This window comes from Ranitomeya variabilis, chromosome 2 (assembly GCF_051348905.1).
Source record: "Ranitomeya variabilis isolate aRanVar5 chromosome 2, aRanVar5.hap1, whole genome shotgun sequence".
NCBI lineage: Eukaryota > Metazoa > Chordata > Amphibia > Anura > Dendrobatidae > Ranitomeya > Ranitomeya variabilis.
The window spans coordinates 854835573-854860235 of record NC_135233.1 but is presented as its reverse complement, the minus strand read 5'-3'; the positions used below and the strand labels follow the sequence as shown (position 1 = coordinate 854860235).

The 24663-nt window shown below is 42.2% G+C and overlaps 1 protein-coding gene across 8 annotated transcripts in view; it reads left to right on the top strand.

The window, feature by feature from the left end:
- TNK2 (tyrosine kinase non receptor 2) overlaps window positions 1-24663 on the top strand; it is a 350655-nt gene that overhangs the window by 230767 nt on the left and 95225 nt on the right. For 6 of the 8 annotated variants that reach the window (XM_077290239.1, XM_077290240.1, XM_077290237.1 and 3 more), the window contains 2 exons: window positions 10552-10729; window positions 13572-13642. In XM_077290239.1, the coding sequence (XP_077146354.1) occupies window positions 10567-10729; window positions 13572-13642 (234 nt within the window). In that variant the 5' untranslated portion in view covers window positions 10552-10566. Of the gene's footprint in view, window positions 1-10551; window positions 10730-13571; window positions 13643-13741; window positions 13836-24663 lie in introns of those variants that run through there. The other 2 variants (XM_077290241.1, XM_077290242.1) reach the window with 2 other exon arrangements.

The following is a 24663-nucleotide window of genomic DNA, read 5'->3' as shown; positions in this document are numbered from 1 at the left end:
CCTTGTGAAAATACAAAACTGGGGGCTAAAAAATCATTTTTGTGAAAAAAATATATATATATTTTCACGGCTCTGCGTTATAAATTGTAGTGTAACACTTGGGGGTTCAAAGCTCTCAAAACACATCTAGATAAGTTCCCTAGGGGGTCTACTTTCCAAAATGGTATCATTTGTGGGGGGTTTTAATGTTTAGGCACATCAGGGGCTCTCCAAACGCGACATGGTGTCCCATCTCAATTCCAGTCAATTTTGCATTGAAAAGTCAAACGGCGCTCCTTCCCTTCCGAGGTCTGCCATGCGCCCAAACAGTCGTTTACCCCCACATATGGGGTATCGGTGTACTCAGGACAAATTGTACAACAAGTTTTAGGGTCTAATTTCTTCTCTTACTCTTGGGAAAATAAAAAAATGTTTGCGAAAAGATCATTTTTGTGAAAATATGTGATTTTTTATTTTTACGGCTCTGCATTGTAAACTTCTGTGAAGCACTTGGTGGGTCAAAGTGCTCACCACACATCTAGATAAGTTCCTTAAGTGGTCTACTTTCCAAAATGGTGTCACTTGTGGGGGGTTTCAATGTTTAGGCACATCAGGGGCTCTCCAAACGCAACATGGCGTCCCATGTCAATTCCAGTCAATTTTGCATTGAAAAGTAAAATGGCTCCTTTCCTTGCGAGCTCTGCCATGCGCCCAAACAGTGGTTTACCCCCACATATGGGGTATCAGCGTACTCCGGACAAATTGTACAACAACTTTTGGGGTCCCTTTTCTCCTGTTACCCTTCGTAAAATAAAACAAATAGGAGCTGAAATAAATTTTGTGTGAAAAAAAGTTAAATGTTCATTTTTATTTAAACATTCTAAAAATTCCTGTGAAACACCTGAAGGGTTAATAAACTTCTTGAATGTGGTTTTGAGCACCTTGAGGGGTGCAGTTTTTAGAATAGTGTCACACTTGGGTATTTGCTATCATATAGACCACTCAAAATGACTTCAAATGAGATGTGGTCCCTAAAAAAAAAATGGTGTTGTAAAAATGAGAAATTTCTGGTCAACTTTTAACTCCTATAACTCCCTAACAAAAAAAAATTTTGGTTCCAAAATTGTGCTGATGTAAAGTAGACATGTGGGTAATGTTACTTATTAAGTATTTTGTGTCACACATCTCTGTGATTTAAGGGCATAAAAATTCAAAGTTGGAAAATTGCGAAATTTTCAAAATTATCGCTAAATTTCCATTTTTTCACAAATAAACGCAGGTAATATCAAAGAAATTTTACCACTGTCATGAAGTACAATATGTCACGAGAAAACAGTGTCAGAATCACCGGGATCCGTTGAAGCGTTCCAGAGTTATAACCTCATAAAGGGACAGTGGTCAGAATTGTAAAAATTGGTCCGGTCATTATCATGCAAACCACCCTTGGGTGTAAAGGGGTTAAATGTATCAGCAGCTGAGCACATAAGCTGCTGCGCCATTCAGTGTCCATTCATTCTCTGGAAAACGCCTATTGCTTTTCTCAGCTATCTCAAGCAGTCCATAGAAAAAAAAATGGAGCAGGATAGGTGATATATTTTGTATTTGGCAATAGATCTTTAATATAAAAGTATTTTCAAAGCCCAGATCACCCGTTCATAGACATATTTCTAATTCTTTGGGGAGCATACAGAAGTTATACAGCAGTCAATGGTATGTGCTGCTTTTTATGAAATATGTGTAAAATTATAGCCCTAAGCTGCAAATTAAAGGGGCCATAGTGTTGTCACTCTTGAGGATGGAGTGAGTGCAGTTGGCACAGTTTACTGATGTCACTTTTCATTTAGAAACTTTAGTTGTACAGTTATTGGGCACAGTTCAGTTATTATGTCTACGTTCACATTAGCGTTTGGCGCCGCAGCGTCGCCGCATGCGTCATGCGCCCCTATATTTAACATGGGGGCGCATGGACATGCGTTGTGCTGCGTTTTGCGACGCATGCGTTTTTTGGGCGCAGAGAGCGCAGCAAGTTGCATTTTTTTTGCGTCCAACTTTCGGCGAAAAAGGACGCATGCGTCGCAAAACGCAGCGTTTTAGCGTGCGTTTTGTTTGCGTTGTGCGTTGCGTCGCCGACGCAGCGGCGCACAATGCAAATGTGAACGTAGCCTATAAGAGGCATGTTGTGTGTGTATCACATAATGTAAAGATTTACATGTACAGTATGGCCTTGTGTTATGTGGCGTACCATGGTGTTACCATTAGTAAAGTCTTATGCTACACTTTCATATTTTAGCATTACTTTGGGTATTGGTTGCAATTCATGTTGATTTAGGTGTCTTCATTTCTGGCTGTTAAGTGTTCTAATATTATAGGTGTAATCTGGATATCTAGAAACAACCACAAGGTATGCTAGAATATTTCTGTCCAACTGGAAGTTTACCAGTTCTAGCTACTTCTGGAAGCCTCCATAATGCAGCATCTGATTGAGCATGGCACAATTATTTCTTTCTGATACGACAGCAAAAACCTCTGTATACCTGGTATCGAAAAACTGAATAGAGATTTTTGTATCCACACTTGTGTTTGGCTCAAACTGCGCAAGTGAATTGAGCCTAATAAGATCAGGTCCAGATCTAGTTAACATGGTGCAGTTTGGTAAAATGCTTTACTTGCCTGTTTTAATTTATACCAGGATTGTTAACTCCTTCCTGATCTTGCAAATTAACTTTTTGCGCTTTTCACTCTTCTTCTCCTTCTTCCAAGAGCCAGGAAAGATCTATATCTTGGTACTTTGTTACCATCTTTTCAGTTAGCCATTAAAAGGTATCAACCCCTGAGGACTCTCATTTCTAAATACAGTTATATGAAAAAGTTTGGGCACCCTTATTAATCTTAAGCTTAATGTTTTATAAAAATTGTTTTTTTGGCAACAGCTATTTCAGTTTCATATATCTAATAACTGTTGGACACAGTAATGTTTCTACCTTGTGTCCAACAGTTATTAGATATATGAAACTGAAATAGCTGTTGCAAAAAAAACTATTTTTATAAAACATTAAGCTTAAGATTAATAGGGGTGCCCAAACTTTTTCCTATAACTGTATTCTGCCAAGAGCCATAACTTTTTTCTTTTTCCGTCAATATGGCCATGTGAGGGCATGTTTATTGCGGGACAAGTAGTACTTTTGAATGACTTCATAGATTTTACAATATATTGTACTGGAAAACGGGAAAAAAATTCCAAGTGCAGTGAAATTGCAAAAATTGTGCAATTTTACAATTGTTTTTTGCGGTGGTTTATTTACCATGTTCACTATACTGTAAAACTCACCTGGTAATATAATTCTCTGGGTGAGTGCGAGTACCCAGATAGAAAAGATGTATAGGTTCTTTTTTATTTAAGTGGTGAAAACAAATTCTGAAATTTGTAAGAAACATTTTTTCTGCTTATGTTACCATTTTCCAAGAACCGTAGCGTTTTCGTTTTTCAGGATCAGGAGCTGGGTGAGGGCTTATTTTTTGCAGGCTTGAGTGGACGTTTTTATCAATACCATTTTAGGGTACCGTATTTTCCGGCGTATAAGACGACTTTTTAACCCCTAAAAATTGTCCCAAAAGTCGGGGGTCGTCTTATACGCCGGGTATGGTGTGTGCAGGGAGCGATCCTGAATGTTCCCAGGGTCTGAAGGAGAGGAAACTCTCCTTCAGGCCCTGGGATCCATATTCATGTAAAAAATACAGAATAAAAATAAAAAATATGGATATACTCACCCCTCCGAGAAGCCTGGCTGTCACCGCTGCAAGCGTCTGCCTCCTTTCCTAAGAATTGCAGAGCGTGAAAGACCTTCAATGACGTCACGGTCAGGTGACCGGTCAGGACCGTGACGTCATCGAAGGTCCTTCACCCTCTGCAATTCTTAGGAACGGAGGCAGACGCTTGCAGCGGTGACAGCCAGGCTTCTCGGAGGGGTGAGTATATCCATATTTTTTATTTTTATTCTTTATTTTTCACATGAATATGGATCCCAGGGCCTGAAGGAGAGTCTCCTCTCCTTCAGACCCTGGGAACCACACGCCGTATAAGATGACTGGGCGTATAAGATGACCCCCGTCTTATACAGCAGGCATATCCCAAATTCCATATTTTATATGGAAAAGTTGGGGGTCGTCTTATACGCCCAGTCGTCTTATACACCAGAAAATACGGTATTTTATTTTTCGGACTAAGACATTATTTTTCGGACCATAAAACACACCTAGATTTTGGAGGATGAAAATTTAAAAAAAAAAAAAGGAAGCCAAAAATGTGGTCGTGACGCTCTATTATGGGGGGTATCTGCTGCTAACACTGTTATAGGGGTAACGTTCCCCAATTCTGTGTGTGTGTGTGTATATATATATATATATATATATATATATATATATATATATATATATATATATATATATATATATATATATATATATATATATATAATACACACACACACACACATGGCCCCCTCATCCCCATCCGGTTATACATGGCCCCCTCATTCCCATTCCGGTATATATGGCCCCCATCATGCTGCACACATAAAAAAAATAAACCATTCTGCTTACCTTCCCTCCGCTGCCTCGCAGCGTGGCATTGTGTTCTAATGCCAGCAACTGATTTCAGATTGTAAACCGCGCATTACAGTAACGTCATGCGCTGCTTACATGCCGAGGTCAGCTGCCGGACCTTTGACTTAAATATACATCAAAGGTCATGAAGGGGTTAAAGTAAAGGTATAGAAGAAACGTCCTCTTTTTATGAAATCCAAATTTTGTATTTTTTTTGCACAACCAATTTCTCCACATACGAGAAAAATAGTCCGATTATTCTGATCACTTTTTGATAAGAGTGGCATCATATTTTCTGGGACATGGAGAGAAGAAAAGTTTCTGCACCTTTTCCATTCTGTCAGTCTATGAAAATTGGATTGCACTCAGATTTAATCCGAATGCTTGCTATTTTTTTTTCATGGACCCATAGACTTGCATTGATCCGTTTTGTTCAGCGGACCACTCGTATATGTGTATAGCCCCATAGAATATAATAGGTACGAGTGCCATTTGTGAAAATCAGGAATAGCACTCATACGATAAATTCGGTCACGTGCACCAGCCCTGATAGAGTCGCTGTCCCAACGCTCTGTATATAGAGGCCTATAGGCACATAATTTTGTCTATGCTAATTGTTTTCATGCCTCCAAGTGAAAGGAAAGCTGTCCAAGTTCTCCTACACAGGCATGTGCTTCTAATTGTGGATACATTTTTCTTTAATTGTTTTATTATAGCAATCAGGGACTGTATGATGTTTCTCTTAGTGTTTCAAGGATTGTATACTTGTTTTTACCCTAGTTTAACTTCTTTCTGCACCCTAGTTTACAGCAACCAGTACTGGTTTTGAAGGCTTCTTTTTGGAAGATGTGCATTTCATTTTTTTTTTCATTTATTCCCTCCATTTGGAGTACATAGTGTATTGAGAAACTTTTTTTTCAGGTATAAAATTAAACAGCAATTCTGGAAAAAGACCATAAATTCTGACCTAGTTTTTCACAGTTAAACCAATTCTAGGGTATGTGTACATGATGTCTATTAGACTCTGCCTCCCCCAAGTTTGTGAAGTATATTTTTGAATCATTTTTTTTCCCCATCATTTCTTTACATCTGTGTTTTTTGTAGGGTCTTCCCGTGTTGTTTGAGACACGTTATGTTTTTTTCCTGTGGATTTCTGGTTATCATTTTTTTCACTGCATTGAATAATGAAGAAATTGCTGGCTTTATTTTCTTTGTCTTTGCTAAAAAAAAAAAAAATAAAACTAAATATAATAAATATATATATATATATATATATATATATATATATATATATATATATATATATGTATATGTATATATATATGTATAATATATCTATCAGAATGATCCAAAAGATGTCTGGGCAACTTGAGCTTTTTGCAGCATTTTATTACCCATAGGAAGCAAAAAGTGCTTGCAAAAAATGCCATCAGTTTTTCAGCGTTTTTGGTGAAAACAACACAGGTAGAGCAGGATGTGAAACCCATGTAGACAGGTGTCACCTCGCTTCACTAATCTTGTTCTGCCTTCCTCCACGTATGATGCTGTGTGGATTCTAGCATACGGCTAAACCTTCATCCATTGCCTCAGTAAACAGACAGTATAGGTTCTTAAGTCTATATTTATTGAGATGATGAACGATGAACATCAATAGTGGATGATATTGTGAGATATGCGATATAATGGATGATCTGGTAAAAACTACAAAGGAAATTACAGTGCATCAGTACTTGGCACATTACAGCATGTTACAGGATGCAATAACATGAATAACAGAGATTACAGAGCTAACACAGCATAAGGCAGATACAGTTATCATGGCTATCTTAGGGAAGTTCAGGCTGTCAGCATTGTATTACTTTATACAGGCAAACATCTATCTGCATACAGAGAAACCGCAACATGAAACAAAGCACAACATGCCTAACTACACACTCTGCTACACAGTGGCTGCATAACTGATCTAACATAACACACACATGTAAGTACATTTGTGCCTCACCGGAATCCGCTTATCAAGAGCAATGATCTGCAGGAAGAGAGCCAGGAACATGTGTGTAAGACTCAAGGTCTGGGGAAAAATGGCTACTCTTGCTACTCTAGTCAGAACACAGACTTAAAGCGATAAGTTCCTGGATACAGAACAGGATAAATGTGTACCTAATGACAACTGGTGCTACATTGTGAATTAACTTGCTGCACATTAATGAGCAGAACAAATCTCACTCTTCCTTGTTCCCTTTTTTCTGTATTTTCCTCAGAATCTGCTCCCTCCTATTCATCTGTCTCCACAACCTCCATGCACCCAGTAGCACTTGGTAACTGCACTTGGATACCGGCTGATGACCGGATCATGCAGCTTTATCTGAAGACCCCTATTATATAATGATGCACATTCTACCTATTGTGTCCCCCATATTTCCTTATAGATTGTAGCTTGTGAGCAGGACCCTCACTCCTCCTGTAACTGGTGAACTATGTGTTAGGCCGGCCTCACACTGGGCGTAAGACAATACGCCACGTATTATACGTCCGTACTACGGCCGTAATACGGAGAAATGTTCCCAAAATATTGATCCGTAGTCAGGGTGTGTCAGCGTATTTTGCGCATGGCATCCTCCGTATGTAATCCGTATGGCATCCGTACTGCGAGATTTTCGCGCAGGCTTGCAAAACCGACATCTAATGGATTTATGTGCTCAAATGTTCGGGAAAACATATATACAGTATATATATATATATATATATATATATATATATATATATATATATATATATATATATATATATATATATGTATGTCATTGAGACACATATATATATATATTCTGTATTTAGATTTCATTCAGTGCGATATGTGTTAAAAGCCGGTAATTCAATTGCCGGCTTCTCATTTCTCCTGCACAAACCCGACAGGATATGAGACATGGTTTACATACAGTAAACCATCTCATATCCCCTTTTTTTTTGCATATTCCACACTACTAATGTTAGTAGTGTGTATGTGCAAAATTTCAGCGCTGTAGCTGCTGAAATAAAGGGTTAAATGGCGGAAAAAATTGGCGTGGGCTCCCGCGCAATTTTCTCCGCCAGAATGGTAAAGCCAGTGACCGAGGGCAGATATTAATAGCCAGGAGAGGGTCCATGGTTATTGGCCCCCCCGTGGCTAAAAACATCTGCCCCCAGCCACCCCAGAAAAGGCACATCTGGAAGATGCGCCTATTCTGGCACTTGGCCACTCTCTTCCCACTCCCTGTAGCGGTGGGATATGGGGTAATGAAGGGTTAATGCCACCTTGCTATTGGAAGGTGACATTAAGCCAGATTAATAATGGAGAGGCGTCAATTATGTCACCTATCCATTATTAATCCAATAGTACGAAAGGGTTAAAAAACACACACACACACACACACATGATTTAAAAGTATTTTAATGAAAGAAACACAGCGGTTGTTGTAATAATTTATTGTTCTCTCAATCCATCAGGAACACCCTCGCTTGGAAAAATAATAAACGCACAAGATACATACCTTCTGGTGAACCGTCTCGTCCCACGAAGTAATCCATCTGAAGGGGTTAACTAATATTACAGGCAGGAGCCCTGCTAAATGCAGCTGTGCTCCGTGCTTGTAATTCCCCAGCGAATGAATGAAATGTAGGTCATTGACCTACATTTCCTTCAGTCGCGGTGATGCGCCCCCTGGTGGATGTCCTCATATGACCTGGAGCGTGGGAAAAAGTTCCCAGGCTGCAGTTCATGAGAACATCCACCAGAGGGCGCCTCACCGCGACTGAAGGCAATGTAGGTCAATGACCTACATTTCATTCATTCGCTGGGGAATTACAAGCACGGAGCACAGCTGCATTTAGCAGGGCTCCTGCCTGTAATATTAGTTAACCCCTTCAGATGGATTACTTCGTGGGACGAGACGGTTCACCAGAAGGTATGTATCTTGTGCGTTTATTATTTTTCCAAGCGAGGGTGTTCCTGATGGATTGAGAGAACAATAAATTATTACAACAACCGCTGTGTTTATTTCATTAAAATACTTTTAAATCATGTGTGTGTGTTTTTTAACCCTTTCCAACAATTGGATTAATAATGGATAGGTGACATAATTGACGCCTCTCCATTATTAATCTGGCTTAATGTCACCTTCCAATAGCAAGGTGGCATTAACCCTTCATTACCCCATATCCCACCACTACAGGGAGTGGGAAGAGAGTGGCCAAGTGCCAGAATAGGCGCATCTTCCAGATGTGCCTTTTCTGGGGTGGCTGGGGGCAGATGTTTTTAGCCACGGGGGGGGCCAATAACCATGGACCCTCTCCTGGCTATTAATACCTGCCCTCTGTCACTGGCTTTACCATTCTGGCGGAGAAAATTGCGCGGGAGCCCACGCCAATTTTTTCCGCCATTTAACCCTTTATTTCAGCAGCTACAGCGCTGAAATTTTGCACATACACACTACTAACATTAGTAGTGTGGAATATGCAAAAAAAAAGGGGATATGAGATGGTTTACTGTATGTAAACCATGTCTCATATCCTGTCGGGTTTGTGCAGGAGAAATGAAAAGCCGGCAATTGAATTACCGACTTTTCACTAACACCGATGCGTATTTCTCGCAAGTCACACTGCTGGTCAGTGTGGAATCCGTATTTTTCTCGCCCCCATAGACTTTCATTGGCGATTTTTTTGCGCAATACGGTGACAAACGCAGCATGCTGCGATTTTGTACGGCCGTAGAAAGCCGTATAATACTGAACCGTAATATACGGCTAATAGGAGCAGCCCCATTGAGAATAATTGTGCCGTTTATTTTGCGAGTTTTACGGACGTAGTTTATGCGCTCATACGTCCGTAAAACTCGCTAGTGTGAGGCCGGCCTTACTGTGTGTGGTCTTTACTGTCTGTACTTGTCCCTGCTTAATTGTAAAGTGCTGCAGAATATGTTGGTGGTGCTATAGAAATAAAATTATTTATTCTTCTTCTTCTTATTATTATTATTATTATTAAATGGGTTGTTTATTTTAGAAAAAAAGCATTTTGTTTGGGGGGTTTCTGTGCTGGATCCTCATCTCTTGGCCAGAGTAGTAATGCGGAGTAGTGATAAAGAGCAGCATCTCTCGTTCTGAAGACCCGATCCTGTATTATGTTACGCCTACAACCCATTTACTGGAATAGGAACTGTGCAATGCTCAATTTCCCCCAAGGTGGCGCTGCAGAGAAATCAAAGATTTACTAACTGCTTTCCCCACATTACAGCTAATTGCTGGTGGTCACAACAGAGGGACATTGTGATCTGCTAATCATCAAGGACTCCTAGTAAGTAGAGGTTGTCTAAAGCGAGTAACCATTTAATGGGTGTTAGAAAGCTGGGGGGCAACTCCTGTAGATACTGTATTGGCATGCATATTGTTCTCAGTAGGTCAAAATGGCTTTTATCAGCTTGACAGAAGGGTGACTTCAACCAGTACAGGGCTATAGTGGCCACAGGCTTCAGCTGCCCCCTCTGGCCTTATACCTGGTAGGTGAGGGCACGGTAGCACACTTTGCATTAGGGCCAGGTCACTACTCTTCTGAGCTGGAGAGCCTTTCTGTGCTCTGTGTAGGGCACTATAATCATATAGTGTATATCCATTTCTGTTGCTGCAGCAACCTGTGCTGCCTTCCCATAACAAATGGAAGTCTGAGAGAAGTGTGAAAACTTACACAGGCTCTTGGCTTCACAGGACAGATCACATACACTGGCCATTCTCCTGACAGTGTTGACAGATTTTATGGCCCTAATCTCCTTTTCTTTAGAGCCCTCTGCTTCCCACAGGTTTTCACACTCCAAGGAAGATCTGTCTCTGGAATTAGAATGAATAAAAAGCCTCTATATCACCATATAAGGTTCCATTCATGGAATCGTGCATCACATATCTGACAAGTGTCTGATTTCGATTTTCTTTGCTTTTTTCACAGAGGTTGGGCAGTAGCATGCAGGCAGATGAGGGCTCAGAATGGCTTCTGGAGCTCTTGAGCGAGGTGCAGCTGCAGCAGTATTTCCTACGTATACGTGATGACCTGAACATCACGCGTCTTTCCCATTTTGATTACGTCAAGAATGAAGATCTGGAGAAAATCGGCATGGGCCGTCCTGGTGAGCCAACTAATTTGCTAGTTATCTGTCCACACACTAAAATAAGCAAATTTTTGGAAATGGAAATTTTTTTTCTATTTTTTTTTTTTATGTACTTTACAGTGATGGAAACTGTAAGCTTTTACTCTCAATATAAATCATTGTGTGCTTCATTTATTAGAACAGATAATTTATCAGCATATTTCAATCAACAATTGTGTCCTATGCCGATCCTGTCTACCTGGCGGCAGTATGTCACCCCCAGTGATATTAGGTGACCACGGGACTAACCATGGGACTGTTTATTGCTTTCATTGAATGATTCACAGAGATGAGCAAAAGGATTCACTGGTCCTGCCTTCATATTGGTAGTCCGGGCACCCAGACAAGGATCGTACAAACTTCTCTGACAGCACTCGGATGGCTTCATGATTTGTGTTGTGCCACAACGTCATTATGTTGCAGGGACCTTGTGAACACCAGAGACCCCCAGGAAGCCTGCATTCATGTGCCAGCTGAGAAAGTTTGCAGGACTTTTTGGTCCAGACGCCAGAGAGTACTGATGTACAGAATTACTTTGCTCAACTCTAGTGATTCATTCAGGTGAAATGTAAGGGAGTTATGTGCTTTTGCTGTGCATGGCTTTTTCAGAGCTTAGGATACAATTGTTAAAAAAATATACTGATATGTTTATAATTAGCCAATTAAAAGGGTTGTCCACTACTGTAAAATTTAGAGTGACTAAACTTTATAACTGATTTTGAACTTTTAGCAAGCCTTTGTATTTTCTGCAGATCAGTGGGAGTGGGGGCCCTGAGACACCCACCGACCGTACAATAGACCCGTGAGAAGTGCACAGCTATGCAGACCGGAGCGCCAAACTGATGCATACACAGACCGGTGTATGTATGGATCCGTAGATTGTACCCAAATGCCCACCGATCTGCAGGCAGTTCCACTGCTTGCCAAATAAGAAAAATCAGAAAAGTTTGTTACTCTTTAACCTCAGTGGGCTCAGTGTGGAGTTAGAAATCTAAACCAACAAAAAAAACAGTTACCTACACTCTCCTACCTCACTGGTGCCGCTCCTCCACATTGGGTACTGCGTTTTCCTCTGGTGTCCCAACATCAACGGGTCCTCACGTGACCACTGCAGTCTTGACATTTTGACCAAAGGGAAAGAGTTCCAGCAGGAAGAAACATTACTCTTCATGTGCTACAAAATGCAAAGGATGCAGCCATGACCCAAAACCTATTAATGTTAAGTTCTAAAGTAGTTTCTAACCTTTTAATAGTGCACATTTATATGACAAGTTTGGAATAAATCCTGCTTATCGAAATTATCACTATATCACTGATAACTATTTTATCACGGTTTCTATTTCGCCTGTCACTGCAGAGAACACTAAAGGATGACACACTACACCTGCTCTGCCTGCATGTGGAGACAATTAGTGTTGATCGAATAGCTTCAGATAAGCACTTATCCAAATAACTATAGTGCTTACCGAATAGCTGCATCAGGAACCCGGATACCTGGAGCGCTCCCGATAATCAGATGTTCGGTGCCACAGCTGCATGTGTTGCGGCAGTTTCACAGTCACAACACATACATGGAGAGCCCAACAAACAGGATCTCCATGCTTGTGTTGTGACTGTCACACAGCCGTGACACATGCAGCTGCGGCGCCGGACGCTCTCCAGGTACCCGGGTTCCAGATGCAGCTATTATCGGGAGCGCTCCAGGTATCCGGGTTCCAGATGCAGCTATTATCGGGAGCGCTCCAGGTATCCGGGTTCCAGATGCAGCTATTATCGGGAGCGCTCCAGGTATCCGGGTTCCAGATGCAGCTATTATCGGGAGCGCTCCAGGTATCCGGGTTCCAGATGCAGCTATTCGGTAAGCGCTATAGCTATTTGGATAAGTGCTTATCTGAAGCTATTCGATCAACTCTAGAGACAATGCATTGTGGATGGGTTGTGAGGTCTGTTTAGTTACTTTGATACCTAAAGAGCCAAGGATGGAATCCAGTTCTATGCGGCAAGGAGCAATAGCACACTTGTTTGCTGCACCTGTTGTTCTCCAATATCAGGAGATATAGATCTGTCCACATCATAAGCCCTAGTGCAACTTCAGAAAGGATCTTTTGTTTTCCTTACTCACCATTACATTTAGTGATGTTTAGTCCATCAATTAATTAACGTAATCTCAAAGATGCTAGAGAGTTTGGGGAGTTCATGACAATGGGACAGTCACATACACCGTACTCTAGAGAATGGGTTTGCCCATCAAGACATTGATCTTCTGTTGTATATGTGTACAGTTTTAACAGAAACTATTTAGGTCATTAGTGATTGCAAACTGCTCCACTTTGTGCCTTATTAGTGGTTGCAGAATTCTTCCTATGATACTGCCACCTCAGCATTTCCTCAAGTATTTACTTAACTGCAATTCAGAAAGTAATTTGCTTTCCTGGTATTAATTTGATTTCATTTTTTCCATATTTAGATGTGGTTTGATATTGAGACAAAATTTCTTTTTATTAATCCAAGGGCATTGTACTATGGAAAACACTGATTTATGTTTTCGGGGAACTGCATCAAGCAAACTTGTGTGTAATTCAAAACCGTTGGATGTTAAAAAAGCCATGTGTTCACCATTCCTCATAGCAGCCATCTCAGCAAGAAAACCTAATTTTCAATTAAAGCTTGTCTGGCAATCTTCTGTTTGTCCCAGGCCGCCTTTTGATAACCCCCGATTGGCCATACCTTCCCTCTGCAGTTTCCGTTTAATTAATACTTTGTTAGGATGGTGGGATACATGATATTACAGATAGTCAATGATCTTTTTTTTACCTTCTAGGCCAGAGGCGTCTTTGGGAGGCAGTAAAGAGACGGAAAGCAATGTGTAAACGTAAGTCCTGGATGAGTAAGGTAAGCCAGTATTGCCCACAAAATAATTCTTGTTACTTTCTGAAGTGAAAATGTCTCAAGTACATTCACACTGTGGTAAAATCCAACATGTATTTGCAGTGAAATCAATGCTAGAAATCCAGGGTTATCATCAGATTGAACATGGCTAATCCGTGTGGCTACTTGAATTGGTGCCTGGACAGAATCCACTTCAGTAAGTGACATGTCACTAAGGCCATGTGCACACGTTCAGTATTTTTCGCTATAAAAACGCGAAAAAAACGCTAACATATGCCTCCCATTATTTTCAGTGTATTCCGCATTTTTTGTGCAAATGTAGCCTTTTTTTCCGCGAAAAAATCGCATCGCGGAAAAAAAAGCAACATGTTCATTAAAATGCGGAATTGCAGGGGATTCCGCACACCTAGGAGTGCATTGATCTGCTTACTTCCCGCACGGGGCTGTGCACACCATGCGGGAAGTAAGCAGATTATGTGCGGTTGGTACCCAGGGTGGAGGAGAGGAGACTCTCCTCCACGGACTGGGCACCATATAATTGGTCAAAAAATAAGAATTAAAATAAAAAATAGTCATATACTCACCTTCGATGTCTTCCCGCCTCTCCGCTGCATACTGCCGCTTCGGATTCTATAGCTGGTGTGCGGTGAAGGACCTGCGATGACGTCACGGTCGTGTGATTGGTCGAGACCGGTCATGTGACCGCTCACGTGACCGCGACGTCATGGAAGGTTCTGAACCACACCGGCATTTATAGGAACGGATGCCTGCAGGTGAGTATAACCATTTTTTTTATTTTTTTTATTATTTTTAAACATTCTATCTTTTACTATAGATGCTGCATAGGCAGCATCTATAGTAAAAAGATGGTCACACTTGTCAAACGCTATGTTTGACAAGTGTGACCAACCTGTCAGTCAGTTTTCCAAGCGATGCTACAGATCGCTTGGAAAACTTTAGCATTCTGCAAGCTAATTACGCTTGCAGAATGCTAAAAAAAGCGAAAAAAACGCAAAACAAAAAAAAAAAAAATGCGGATTTCTTGCAGAAAATTTCCGGTTTTCTTCAGGAAATTTCTGCAAGAAATCCGGACGTGTGCACATACTGAAACTATTTTCTAATCTGTTTTAAAAATCACTGGTCGCTTGAATGGGAACCCAGATTTCCTTATGAACGCAGTTATTATTATTATTATTATTCATTTTTATAGCGCCATTTATTCCATGGCGCTTTACATGTGAAAAAAGGCCATACATAGACCAGTACAATCAACATGAGCAATACAATGCACACACAAGTACAGAAGGAGAGAGGAGCCAGTTATTGGATAGTTTGCACATGGTTGTTCTCTAAAATTTAAAGAAAAAAATTCAGTGTGAACATACCCATGGTGCTTTTTCAAATGTAGCTTTTTTATGTTTTACAGTAACAGCAAATTAATGAGTTTTTGAAAATCTCATTCATAAGTTTTACCTGTGGTGCATTTTAAAAAAAATATATCAATTTCTCCAGTGGTTTCCAGCATTTTTCCCTTTTGAGGTCAAACTGGGTTAACACCAAAAAAACATACTGTAACACATAAATACAAAAAAAACCCATCAGAAGCGTAATTTCTGCCTGGGCTGGTGGTGTCCATTTTAGTGCAGTCGGTGTAAAATGGACCAACTCCTACTTCTAAAATCCATATATATAATCGTCTAATTCTGTCTGTCTGTAACGGAAATCCCGCATCGCTGATTGGTCGCACCAGCCGCCTGCGACCAATCAGCGACAGGCAGTCACAGTGCCACGTAGTTCAGTCACGTTTATTGAACAAGTTCTGTCACAGTGAGACGTAGTTCACTCAGGTTTACTGAAGAAGTTCTGTCAGTCACATACATACATATTCTAGAATACCCGATTCGTTAGAATCGGGCCATCATCTAGTATATAATAAATTGGGTACAGTATATCAATGCATGATGCGCTGTAAATGTTTTCATAACAATTTCGGAAATGTCCTTTAAATGTCTGTTCTGTTCCTGATCTAACGATCAAGGCTTTTAGTTGAGATGAATCTGTGCTGCATTGTAGGTACAGTTATGCTCAAAAGTTTACATAACTGTTATGGACCTGGTGGTTAGGTGCACCAGGAATGACCTGATAGTTAAACTTGGAATCAGGACGAGCTCTGGAGAAATGGGAACTCTGCTGACCGCAAACCCTACTCCTATCAACACAACTAGAAACAGCCGTGGAGCGTGCCTGACTCTGCCTAGACACCTCTTCACAGCCTAAGAGCTAACTACCCCTAAAGAAAGGAAACAAAGCCTTACTTACCTCAGAGAAATTTCCCCAAAGGTAAAAGCAGCCCCCCCACAAGTATTGACTGTGAGATAAGAGGAAATCACAAACACAGGATGAAATAGGTTTTAGCAAAGAGAGGCCAGTCTAACTAAACAGATTGAGGATAGAAAAGGGATCTTTGCGGTCAACACAAAAAGCTACAAAAACCACGCAGTGTGTGCAAAAAATACCCCCGCACCGACTCACGATGCGGTGGTGCCACTCTGCACCCCCAGAGCTTCCAGCTAGCCAGGTAGTTTCATGATAGCAAGCTGGACTAGAACTTAGCAAGAAAAACCATATGTAACAAATGAACAAGCAGGAACTTAGCTTGTGCTGGAGTAGACAGGTCCTCAGAAAGATCCAGGAGAGATCTGAACCAGTACTAGAACATTGACAGCTGGCATGGAGTAACGATCTGAGTGGAGTTAAATAGAGAATCAGCCTAGCCCCAAACGAGGGCAGCTGGAGAAGGAATCTCAGAACCAGCAGCTCCACTCACAGCCACCAGAGGGAGTCCACGGACAGAACTCACCGAAGTACCATTCATGACCACAGGAGGGAGTTCGAGAACGGAATTCACAACAGTACCCCCCCCTTGGGGAGGGGTCACCGAACCCTCACCAGAGCCCCCAGGCCGATCAGGACGAGCCAAATGAAAGGCACGAACTAAATCGGCAGCATGGACATCAGAGGCAACAACCCAGGAATTATCCTCCTGACCATAGCCCTTCCATTTGACCAAGTTCTGAAGTTTTCGTCTCGAAATACGAGAATCCCAAATCTTCTCCACCACATACTCCAACTCCCCCTCGACCAACACCGGAGCAGGAGGATCAACGGAGGGAACCATAGGCGCCACATATCTCTGCAGCAACGACCTATGGAACACATTATGGATGGCAAAAGAAGCAGGAAGGGCCAAACGAAATGATACAGGATTAAGAATTTCAGAAATCTTATAAGGACCAATGAAACGAGGCTTAAACTTAGGAGAAGAAACCTTCATAGGAACATAACGAGATGATAACCAAACCAAATCCCCAACACGAAGTCGGGGACCAACACGGCGACGGCGGTTAGCGAAATGTTGAGCCTTCTCTTGGGACAAGGTCAAATTGTCCACCACATGAGTCCAAATTTGTTGCAACCTGTCCACCAGAGAATCCACACCAGGACAGTCCGAAGGCTCAATCTATGAAAACCAAAATTACAAAAAAAAGGCGAAACCAAAGTAGCCGAACTGGCCCGATTATTAAGGGCGAACTCAGCTAATGGCAAGAAGGTCACCCAATCATCCTGATCGGCAGAAACAAAGCATCTCAGATAAGTTTCCAAAGTCTGATTGGTTCGTTCGGTTTGGCCATTTGTCTGAGGATGGAAAGCCGAAGAAAAAGACAAATCAATGCCCATCTTAGCACAAAAGGACCGCCAAAACCTTGAAACAAACTGGGAACCTCTGTCAGACACGATGTTCTCCGGAATGCCATGCAAACGAACCACATGTTGGAAAAATAATGGAACCAAATCAGAGGAAGAAGGCAATTTAGGCAAGGGTACCAAATGGACCATTTTAGAGAAGCGATCGCAAACCACCCAGATGACCGACATCCTTTGAGAAACAGGAAGATCTGAAATAAAATCCATGGAAACATGCGTCCAAGGCCTTTTCGGGACCGGCAAGGGCAAAAGTAACCCACTGGCACGAGAACAGCAGGGCTTAGCCCAAGCACAAGTCCCACAAGACTGCACAAAAGAACGCACATCCCGCGACAAGGAAGGCCACCAAAAGGACCTAGCCACCAAATCTCTGGTACCAAAAATCCCAGGATGACCAGCCAACACCGAACAATGAACCTCAGAGATAACTCTATTAGTCCATCTATCAGGGACAAACAGTTTCTCCGCTGGACAACGGTCAGGTCTATCAGCCTGGAACTCCTGCAGCACCCGCCGCAAATCAGGGGAGATGGCAGACAGAACTACTCCCTCTCTGAGAATACCAGCCGGCTCAGGAACCCCAGGAGAATCAGGCACAAAACTCCTTGAAAGGGCATCAGCCTTCACATTCTTAGAACCCGGAAGGTACGAAACCACAAAATTGAAACGGGAGAAAAACGGCAACCAACGAGCCTGTCTAGGATTCAACCGCTTGGCAGACTCGAGATAAGTCAGATTCTTGTGATCTGTCAAGACCACCACGCGATGCTTGGCTCCTTCAAGCCAATGTCGCCACTCCTTGAATGCCCACTTCATAGCCAACAACTCCCGATTGCCAACATCATAATTACCCTCAGCAGGTGAAAACTTTCTCGAAAAGAAAGCGCATGGCTTCATTACAGAGCAATCAGAACTTCTCTGAGACAAAACAGCCCCTGCTCCAATTTCAGAAGCATCAACCTCGACCTGAAAAGGGAGCGAAACATCTGGCTGACACAACACAGGAGCCGAAGAGAAACGACGTTTCAACTCCTGAAAAGCCTCAACGGCCGCAGAGGACCAATTCACCACATCAGCATCCTTCTTGGTCAAATCAGTCAATGGTTTAACAACACTAGAAAAATTAGCGATGAAGCGACGGTAAAAATTGGCAAAGCCCAGAAATTTCTGAAGGCTCTTCACAGATGTAGGCCGAGTCCAATCATAAATAGCTTGGACTTTAACAGGATCCATCTCGATAGTAGAAGGGGAAAAAATGAAGCCCAAAAAGGAAACCTTCTGAACTCCAAAGAGACACTTAGATCCCTTTACAAACAAGGAATTAGCACGAAGGACCTGGAACACCATTCTGACCTGCTTCACATGGGACTCCCAATCATCCGAAAAGACCAAAATATCATCCAAATATACGATCATGAATCTATCCAGATACTTTCGGAAGATGTCATGCATAAAGGACTGAAACACTGAGGGGGCATTAGAAAGGCCGAATGGCATCACCAGGTACTCAAAATGGCCCTCGGGCGTATTAAATGCTGTTTTCCATTCATCGCCCTGTTTAATACGCACGAGATTATACGCCCCTCGAAGGTCTATCTTGGTGATCCAACTAGCCCCCTTAATCCGAGCAAATAAGTCAGACAGTAGAGGCAAAGGGTACTGAAATTTGACTGTGATTTTATTAAGAAGGCGGTAATCTATACAAGGTCTCAGAGAACCATCCTTTTTGGCCACAAAAAAAGAACCCTGCTCCCAATGGTGACGACGACGGGCGAATATGCCCTTTCTCCAAGGACTCCTTTATATAACTCCGCATAGCGGCGTGTTCTGGCACAGACAAATTGAAAATTCGTCCCTTAGGGAACTTGCTACCAGGAATCAAATTAATAGCACAATCACAATCCCTATGAGGAGGTAGGGTACTAGACTTGGGCTCATCAAATACATCCCGGTAATCCGACAAAAACTCAGGGACTTCAGAAGGAGTGGAGGAAGAAATTGACAATAATGAAACATCCCCATGTACCCCTTGACACCCCCAACTGGACACCGACATTGATTTCCAATCCAATACTGGATTATGGACCTGCAGCCATGGCAAACCCAACACGACCACATCATGCAGATTATGCAACACCAAAAAGCGAATATCCTCCTGATGCGCAGGAGCCATGCACATAGTCAACTGGGTCCAATACTGAGGCTTATTCTTGGCCAAAGGCGTAGCATCAATTCCCCTCAAAGGAATGGGATGCTGCAAGGGCTCCAAGAAAAAACCACAGCGCCTGGCAAACTCCAAGTCCATCAAATTCAGGGCAGCGCCTGAATCCACAAATGCCATAACAGAATAGGATGACAAAGAGCAAATCAGAGTAACGGACAGAAGAAATTTAGGCTGTACAGTACCAATGGTGACGGACCTAGCGAACCGCTTAGTGCGCTTAGGACAATCAGAGATAGCATGAGTGGAGTCACCACAGTAAAAACACAGCCCCTTCTGACGTCTATGTTCTTGCCGTTCAGCTCTGGTCAAAGTCCTATCACATTGCATAGGCTCAGGCCTCTGCTCAGAGGATACCGCCAAATGGTGCACAGTTTTGCGCTCACGTAAGCGCCGATCGATCTGTATGGCCAAGGACATTGATTCATTCAGACCAGCAGGCGTGGGGAACCCCACCATAACATCCTTAAGGGCTTCAGAAAGACCCTTTCTGAAAATTGCTGCCAGGGCACACTCATTCCACTGAGTAAGCACAGACCACTTTCTGAACTTCTGGCAATATACCTCCGCTTCATCCTGACCCTGACACAAAGCCAGCAAAATTTTCTCTGCCTGATCCACAGAATTCGGTTCATCATAAAGCAAACCCAGCGCCAGAAAAAACGCATCTACATTACGCAATGCAGGATCTCCTGGCGCCAGGGCGAATGCCCAGTCTTGAGGGTCGCCACGCAACAAAGAAATAATGATTCTTACTTGCTGAATAGGGTCACCAGAAGAGCGGGGTTTCAGAGCAAGAAACAGTTTACAATTGTTTTTGAAATTCTGAAATTTAGATCTATCCCCAGAAAACAAATCAGGAATTGGAATTCTAGGCTCCAACATAGGATTCTGAACTACATAATCTTGAATGTTTTGTACCCTTGCAGCGAGTTGATCTACACTAGAGGGCAAACCTTGAATGTCCATATCCACACCTAAGTTCTGAACCACCCAGAGTTTAAGGGGAAAAGAAAGGCAAAACACACTGCAGAGAAAAAAAAAATGGTCTCAGAACTTCTCTTTTCCCTCTATTGAGATGCATTAACACTTTGTGGGCCAGCTGTACTGTTATGGACCTGGTGGTTAGGTGCACCAGGAATGACCTGATAGTTAAACTTGGAATCAGGACGAGCTCTGGGGAAATGGGAACTCTGCTGACCGCAAACCCTACTCCTATCAACACAACTAGAAACAGCCGTGGAGCGTGCCTGACTCTGCCTAGACGCCTCTTCACAGCCTAAGAGCTAACTACCCCTAAAGAAAGGAAACAAAGCCTTACTTGCCTCAGAGAAATTTCCCCAAAGGTAAAAGCAGCCCCCCCACAAGTATTGACTGTGAGATAAGAGGAAATCACAAACACAGGATGAAATAGGTTTTAGCAAAGAGAGGCCAGTCTAACTAAACAGATTGAGGATAGAAAAGGGATCTTTGCGGTCAACACAAAAAGCTACAAAAACCACGCAGAGTGTGCAAAAAATACCCCCGCACCGACTCACGATGCGGTGGTGCCACTCTGCACCCCCAGAGCTTCCAGCTAGCCAGGTAGTTTCATGATAGCAAGCTGGACTAGAACTTAGCAAGAAAAACCATATGTAACAAATGAACAAGCAGGAACTTAGCTTGTGCTGGAGTAGACAGGTCCTCAGAAAGATCCAGGAGAGATCTGAACCAGTACTAGAACATTGACAGCTGGCATGGAGTAACGATCTGAGTGGAGTTAAATAGAGAATCAGCCTAGCCCCAAACGAGGGCAGCTGGAGAAGGAATCTCAGAACCAGCAGCTCCACTCACAGCCACCAGAGGGAGTCCACGGACAGAACTCACCGAAGTACCATTCATGACCACAGGAGGGAGTTCGAGAACGGAATTCACAACACACAACCCGGCAGAATTTTTGCTTTCTTGGCCATTTTTTTTTTATAGAATATGAATGATAACACCAATACTTTTTCTCCACTCATGGTTAGTGGTTGGGTGAAGCCATTTATTGTCAGACTACTGTATTTTCTCTTTCTAAATCATAATGACAACCCAAAACATCCAAATGACACTGATCAAAAGTTCCCATACCCTATTTCTTAATACCGTGCATTGCCCCCTATAACATCAATGACAGCTTGAAGTCTTTTGTGGTAGTTGTGGATGAGGTTCTTTATTTTCTCAGATGGTAAAGCTGCCTACTCTTTGCAAAAAGCCTCCAGTTCCTGTAAATTTCAGGGCTGTCTAGCATGAACTGCGCACTTGAGATCTCCCCAGAGTGGCTCAATGATATTAAAGTCAGGAGACTGAGATGGTGTTGTGAATTTTGTTCTCGGGCTCCATCCTGTGGTCGTGAATGGTACTTTGTTGAGTTCTGTTCGTGGGCTCCCTCTGGTGGCTTTGAGTGATACTGCTGGTCTTTAGCTGGGCTCCAGCTGCCTAGTTTTCTGCAGTGCTGGTTGCCTATTTAACTCCACCTAGATCTTTACTTGTTGCCAGCGGTCATTGTATTCAGTATTGGTTCAGTTCTCTCTGGGACTTCATGTGTGACCTGACTCCTCCTGGAGAAGCTAAGTTCATGCTAGTTCATTTTTGCTCATTGCTTTTGGAAAATGTTTCTCAGTATATGTTAAGTTCAGTCCAGCTTGCTTATATGCTATTTTCTTGCTAGCTGGAAGCTCTGGGGAGTAGAGTTGCTCCCTCACATCGTGAGTCGGTGTGAGGGTCTTTTGTACTCTCTGCGTGGATATTTTGTAGTATTTTATACTGACCGCACAGTTCCCTTGCTATCTTCATACTATTTAGTACTAGTGGGCCTCTTTTGCTAAAACCTGTTTTCATTCCTATGTTTGTATTTTCCTCTTAACTCACTGTCATTATTTGTGGGGGGCTGACTTTACTTTGGGGAAATTTCTCTGAGGCAAGTGAGGCCTTTGTTTCTCTCTAGGGGTAGCTAGCTCTCAGGCTGTGAAGAGGCGTCTAGGGAGAGTTAGGTACGCTCCACGGCTGCCTATAGTGTGTGTGATAGGATCAGGTTTGCGGTCAGTAAGGTTCCCACGTCCCCAGAGCTTGTCCTATATTTCTGGTTTACCTATCAGGTTATTCCAAGTGTTCCTAACCACCAGCACCATAACAGTTGGCCACTCCAGAACCTTCACTTTGTTCTGCTGTAGCCAATGACAGGTTGACTTGGCCTTATGTTTTGGATCGTTGTCATGTTGGAACATCCAAGTACGTCCCATGCGCTGCTTCCGAGCTGATGATTGCAAATTTGCCTACAGTATTTGCCAATAACATGCTGCATTCATCTTTCCTTCTACTTTGACCAAGTTTCCTGTGCCTTCGTAGCTCACTCATCCCCAAAACATCAGCGATCTACTTCCTTGCTTTACAGTAGGAATGCTGTTCCTTTCATCATAGGCCTTGTTGACCTCTCACCAAATGTAATGTTTATGGTTGTGGGAAAAAAGTTCAATTTTGATCTCATCACTCCAAATTACCTTGTTCCAGAAGTTTTGGGGCTTGTTTCTGTGCTATTTTGTGTATTGTAGACGAGATACTTTGTGGCATTTGCACAGTAATGGCTTTCTTCTGGTGACTCTACCATGCAACCCATTTCTCTTTTAACTGCCTCCTTATTGTGCATCTTGAAATGGCCACACCGCTAGTTTTCAGAGAGTCCTGTATTTCAGCTGATATTTGTGGGTTTTTCTTTGCATCCTTAACAATTTTCCTGGCAGTTGTGGATGACATTTTTTTGCTCTACCTGACTGTGGTTTTGTTTTTACAGAGCCCATGATTTTCCATTTATTAATCACAGTTTGAACACTGCTGACTGGCATTATCAATTTCTTGGACATCTTTTTGTATCCCTTTCCTGTTTTATACAGTTCAACTACCTTTTCCCATAGATCCATTGACAATTCTTTTGCTTTCCCCATGACTCACAATCCAGAAACATCAGTGGCTGGATTAAAGATGCAAGAGTCTGTCTGGATCCCAGAAACTCACTCAGCTTTTATGCACACATACTGATTTACAAGTAAACAAGGTCACAGGTGACCCATTTGTGTTAACTTCAGTGCATGTTACCAGGCCAAAATCACCAGGGTATGTGAACGTTTGATCAGGGTCATTTAGATGTTTTGGGTTGTCTTTATGATTTAAAAGGAGAAAACACAGTAGTTTGACATTAAATGGCTTCACCCAACCACTAACCATGAGTGTAGAAAAAGTTTTGGTGTTGTCATTCATATTCTCTGAAAAAAGGCTAAAAAAGCAATAATTCTGCCGGGGTATGTAAAATTTTGAGCACAACTGTACATGTTCAGGGGTGTGGGGTCGAAGATTTGGGTTACCGACGCCATAGCCCAGATTTCTGCTGCTATTTACTGGCCATAGTATGTGTTTTTATGCAGAAAAAAAGCTACAGTGTTATGTAAAAGTTTGGGCACCCCTGGTCAAAATTACTGTGTTTGTGAACAGTTATTCAAGTTGAAGATGAAATTATCTCTAAAAGGACTAAAGAGTACACTTTTCCTTTGCATTTAAGGCAAACAACCGGCACTCCTCTATGTGAAAACATGCATGCTGCAAAACTGCATCATATAGATAAAAAAAGAACACAGCAGCACATGTGCATGAATCTAGGCCATGTGAAAACAGACAAATATTCAATATAGATTATACTTCTCAAAAATATTTTTTCACAATTTTTTTTCATGAAACTTACAGTAATGAAATACAGATGAAATGAAGGTTCTTAGCACATAAATTGGCCAATTCATGTGTGCCCATCAACCATGGCAAGGTGACTTCCCTCTGATGGGTCCTACTCTACCGTACATGCCACTTTTGGGCCACCAGCCTACAACTATGGACAAAACAGGTCACTCTAGGGCTAAGCCTACAATTTATGAGCAGGTAGAGCTGATTACGGCCACCTGCAAGGTCAATGGGAGGAGTGCAAGATCAGCCTGGAGGCAGCCAGCATCCAGTGACTAAATAGAGGGGGAAA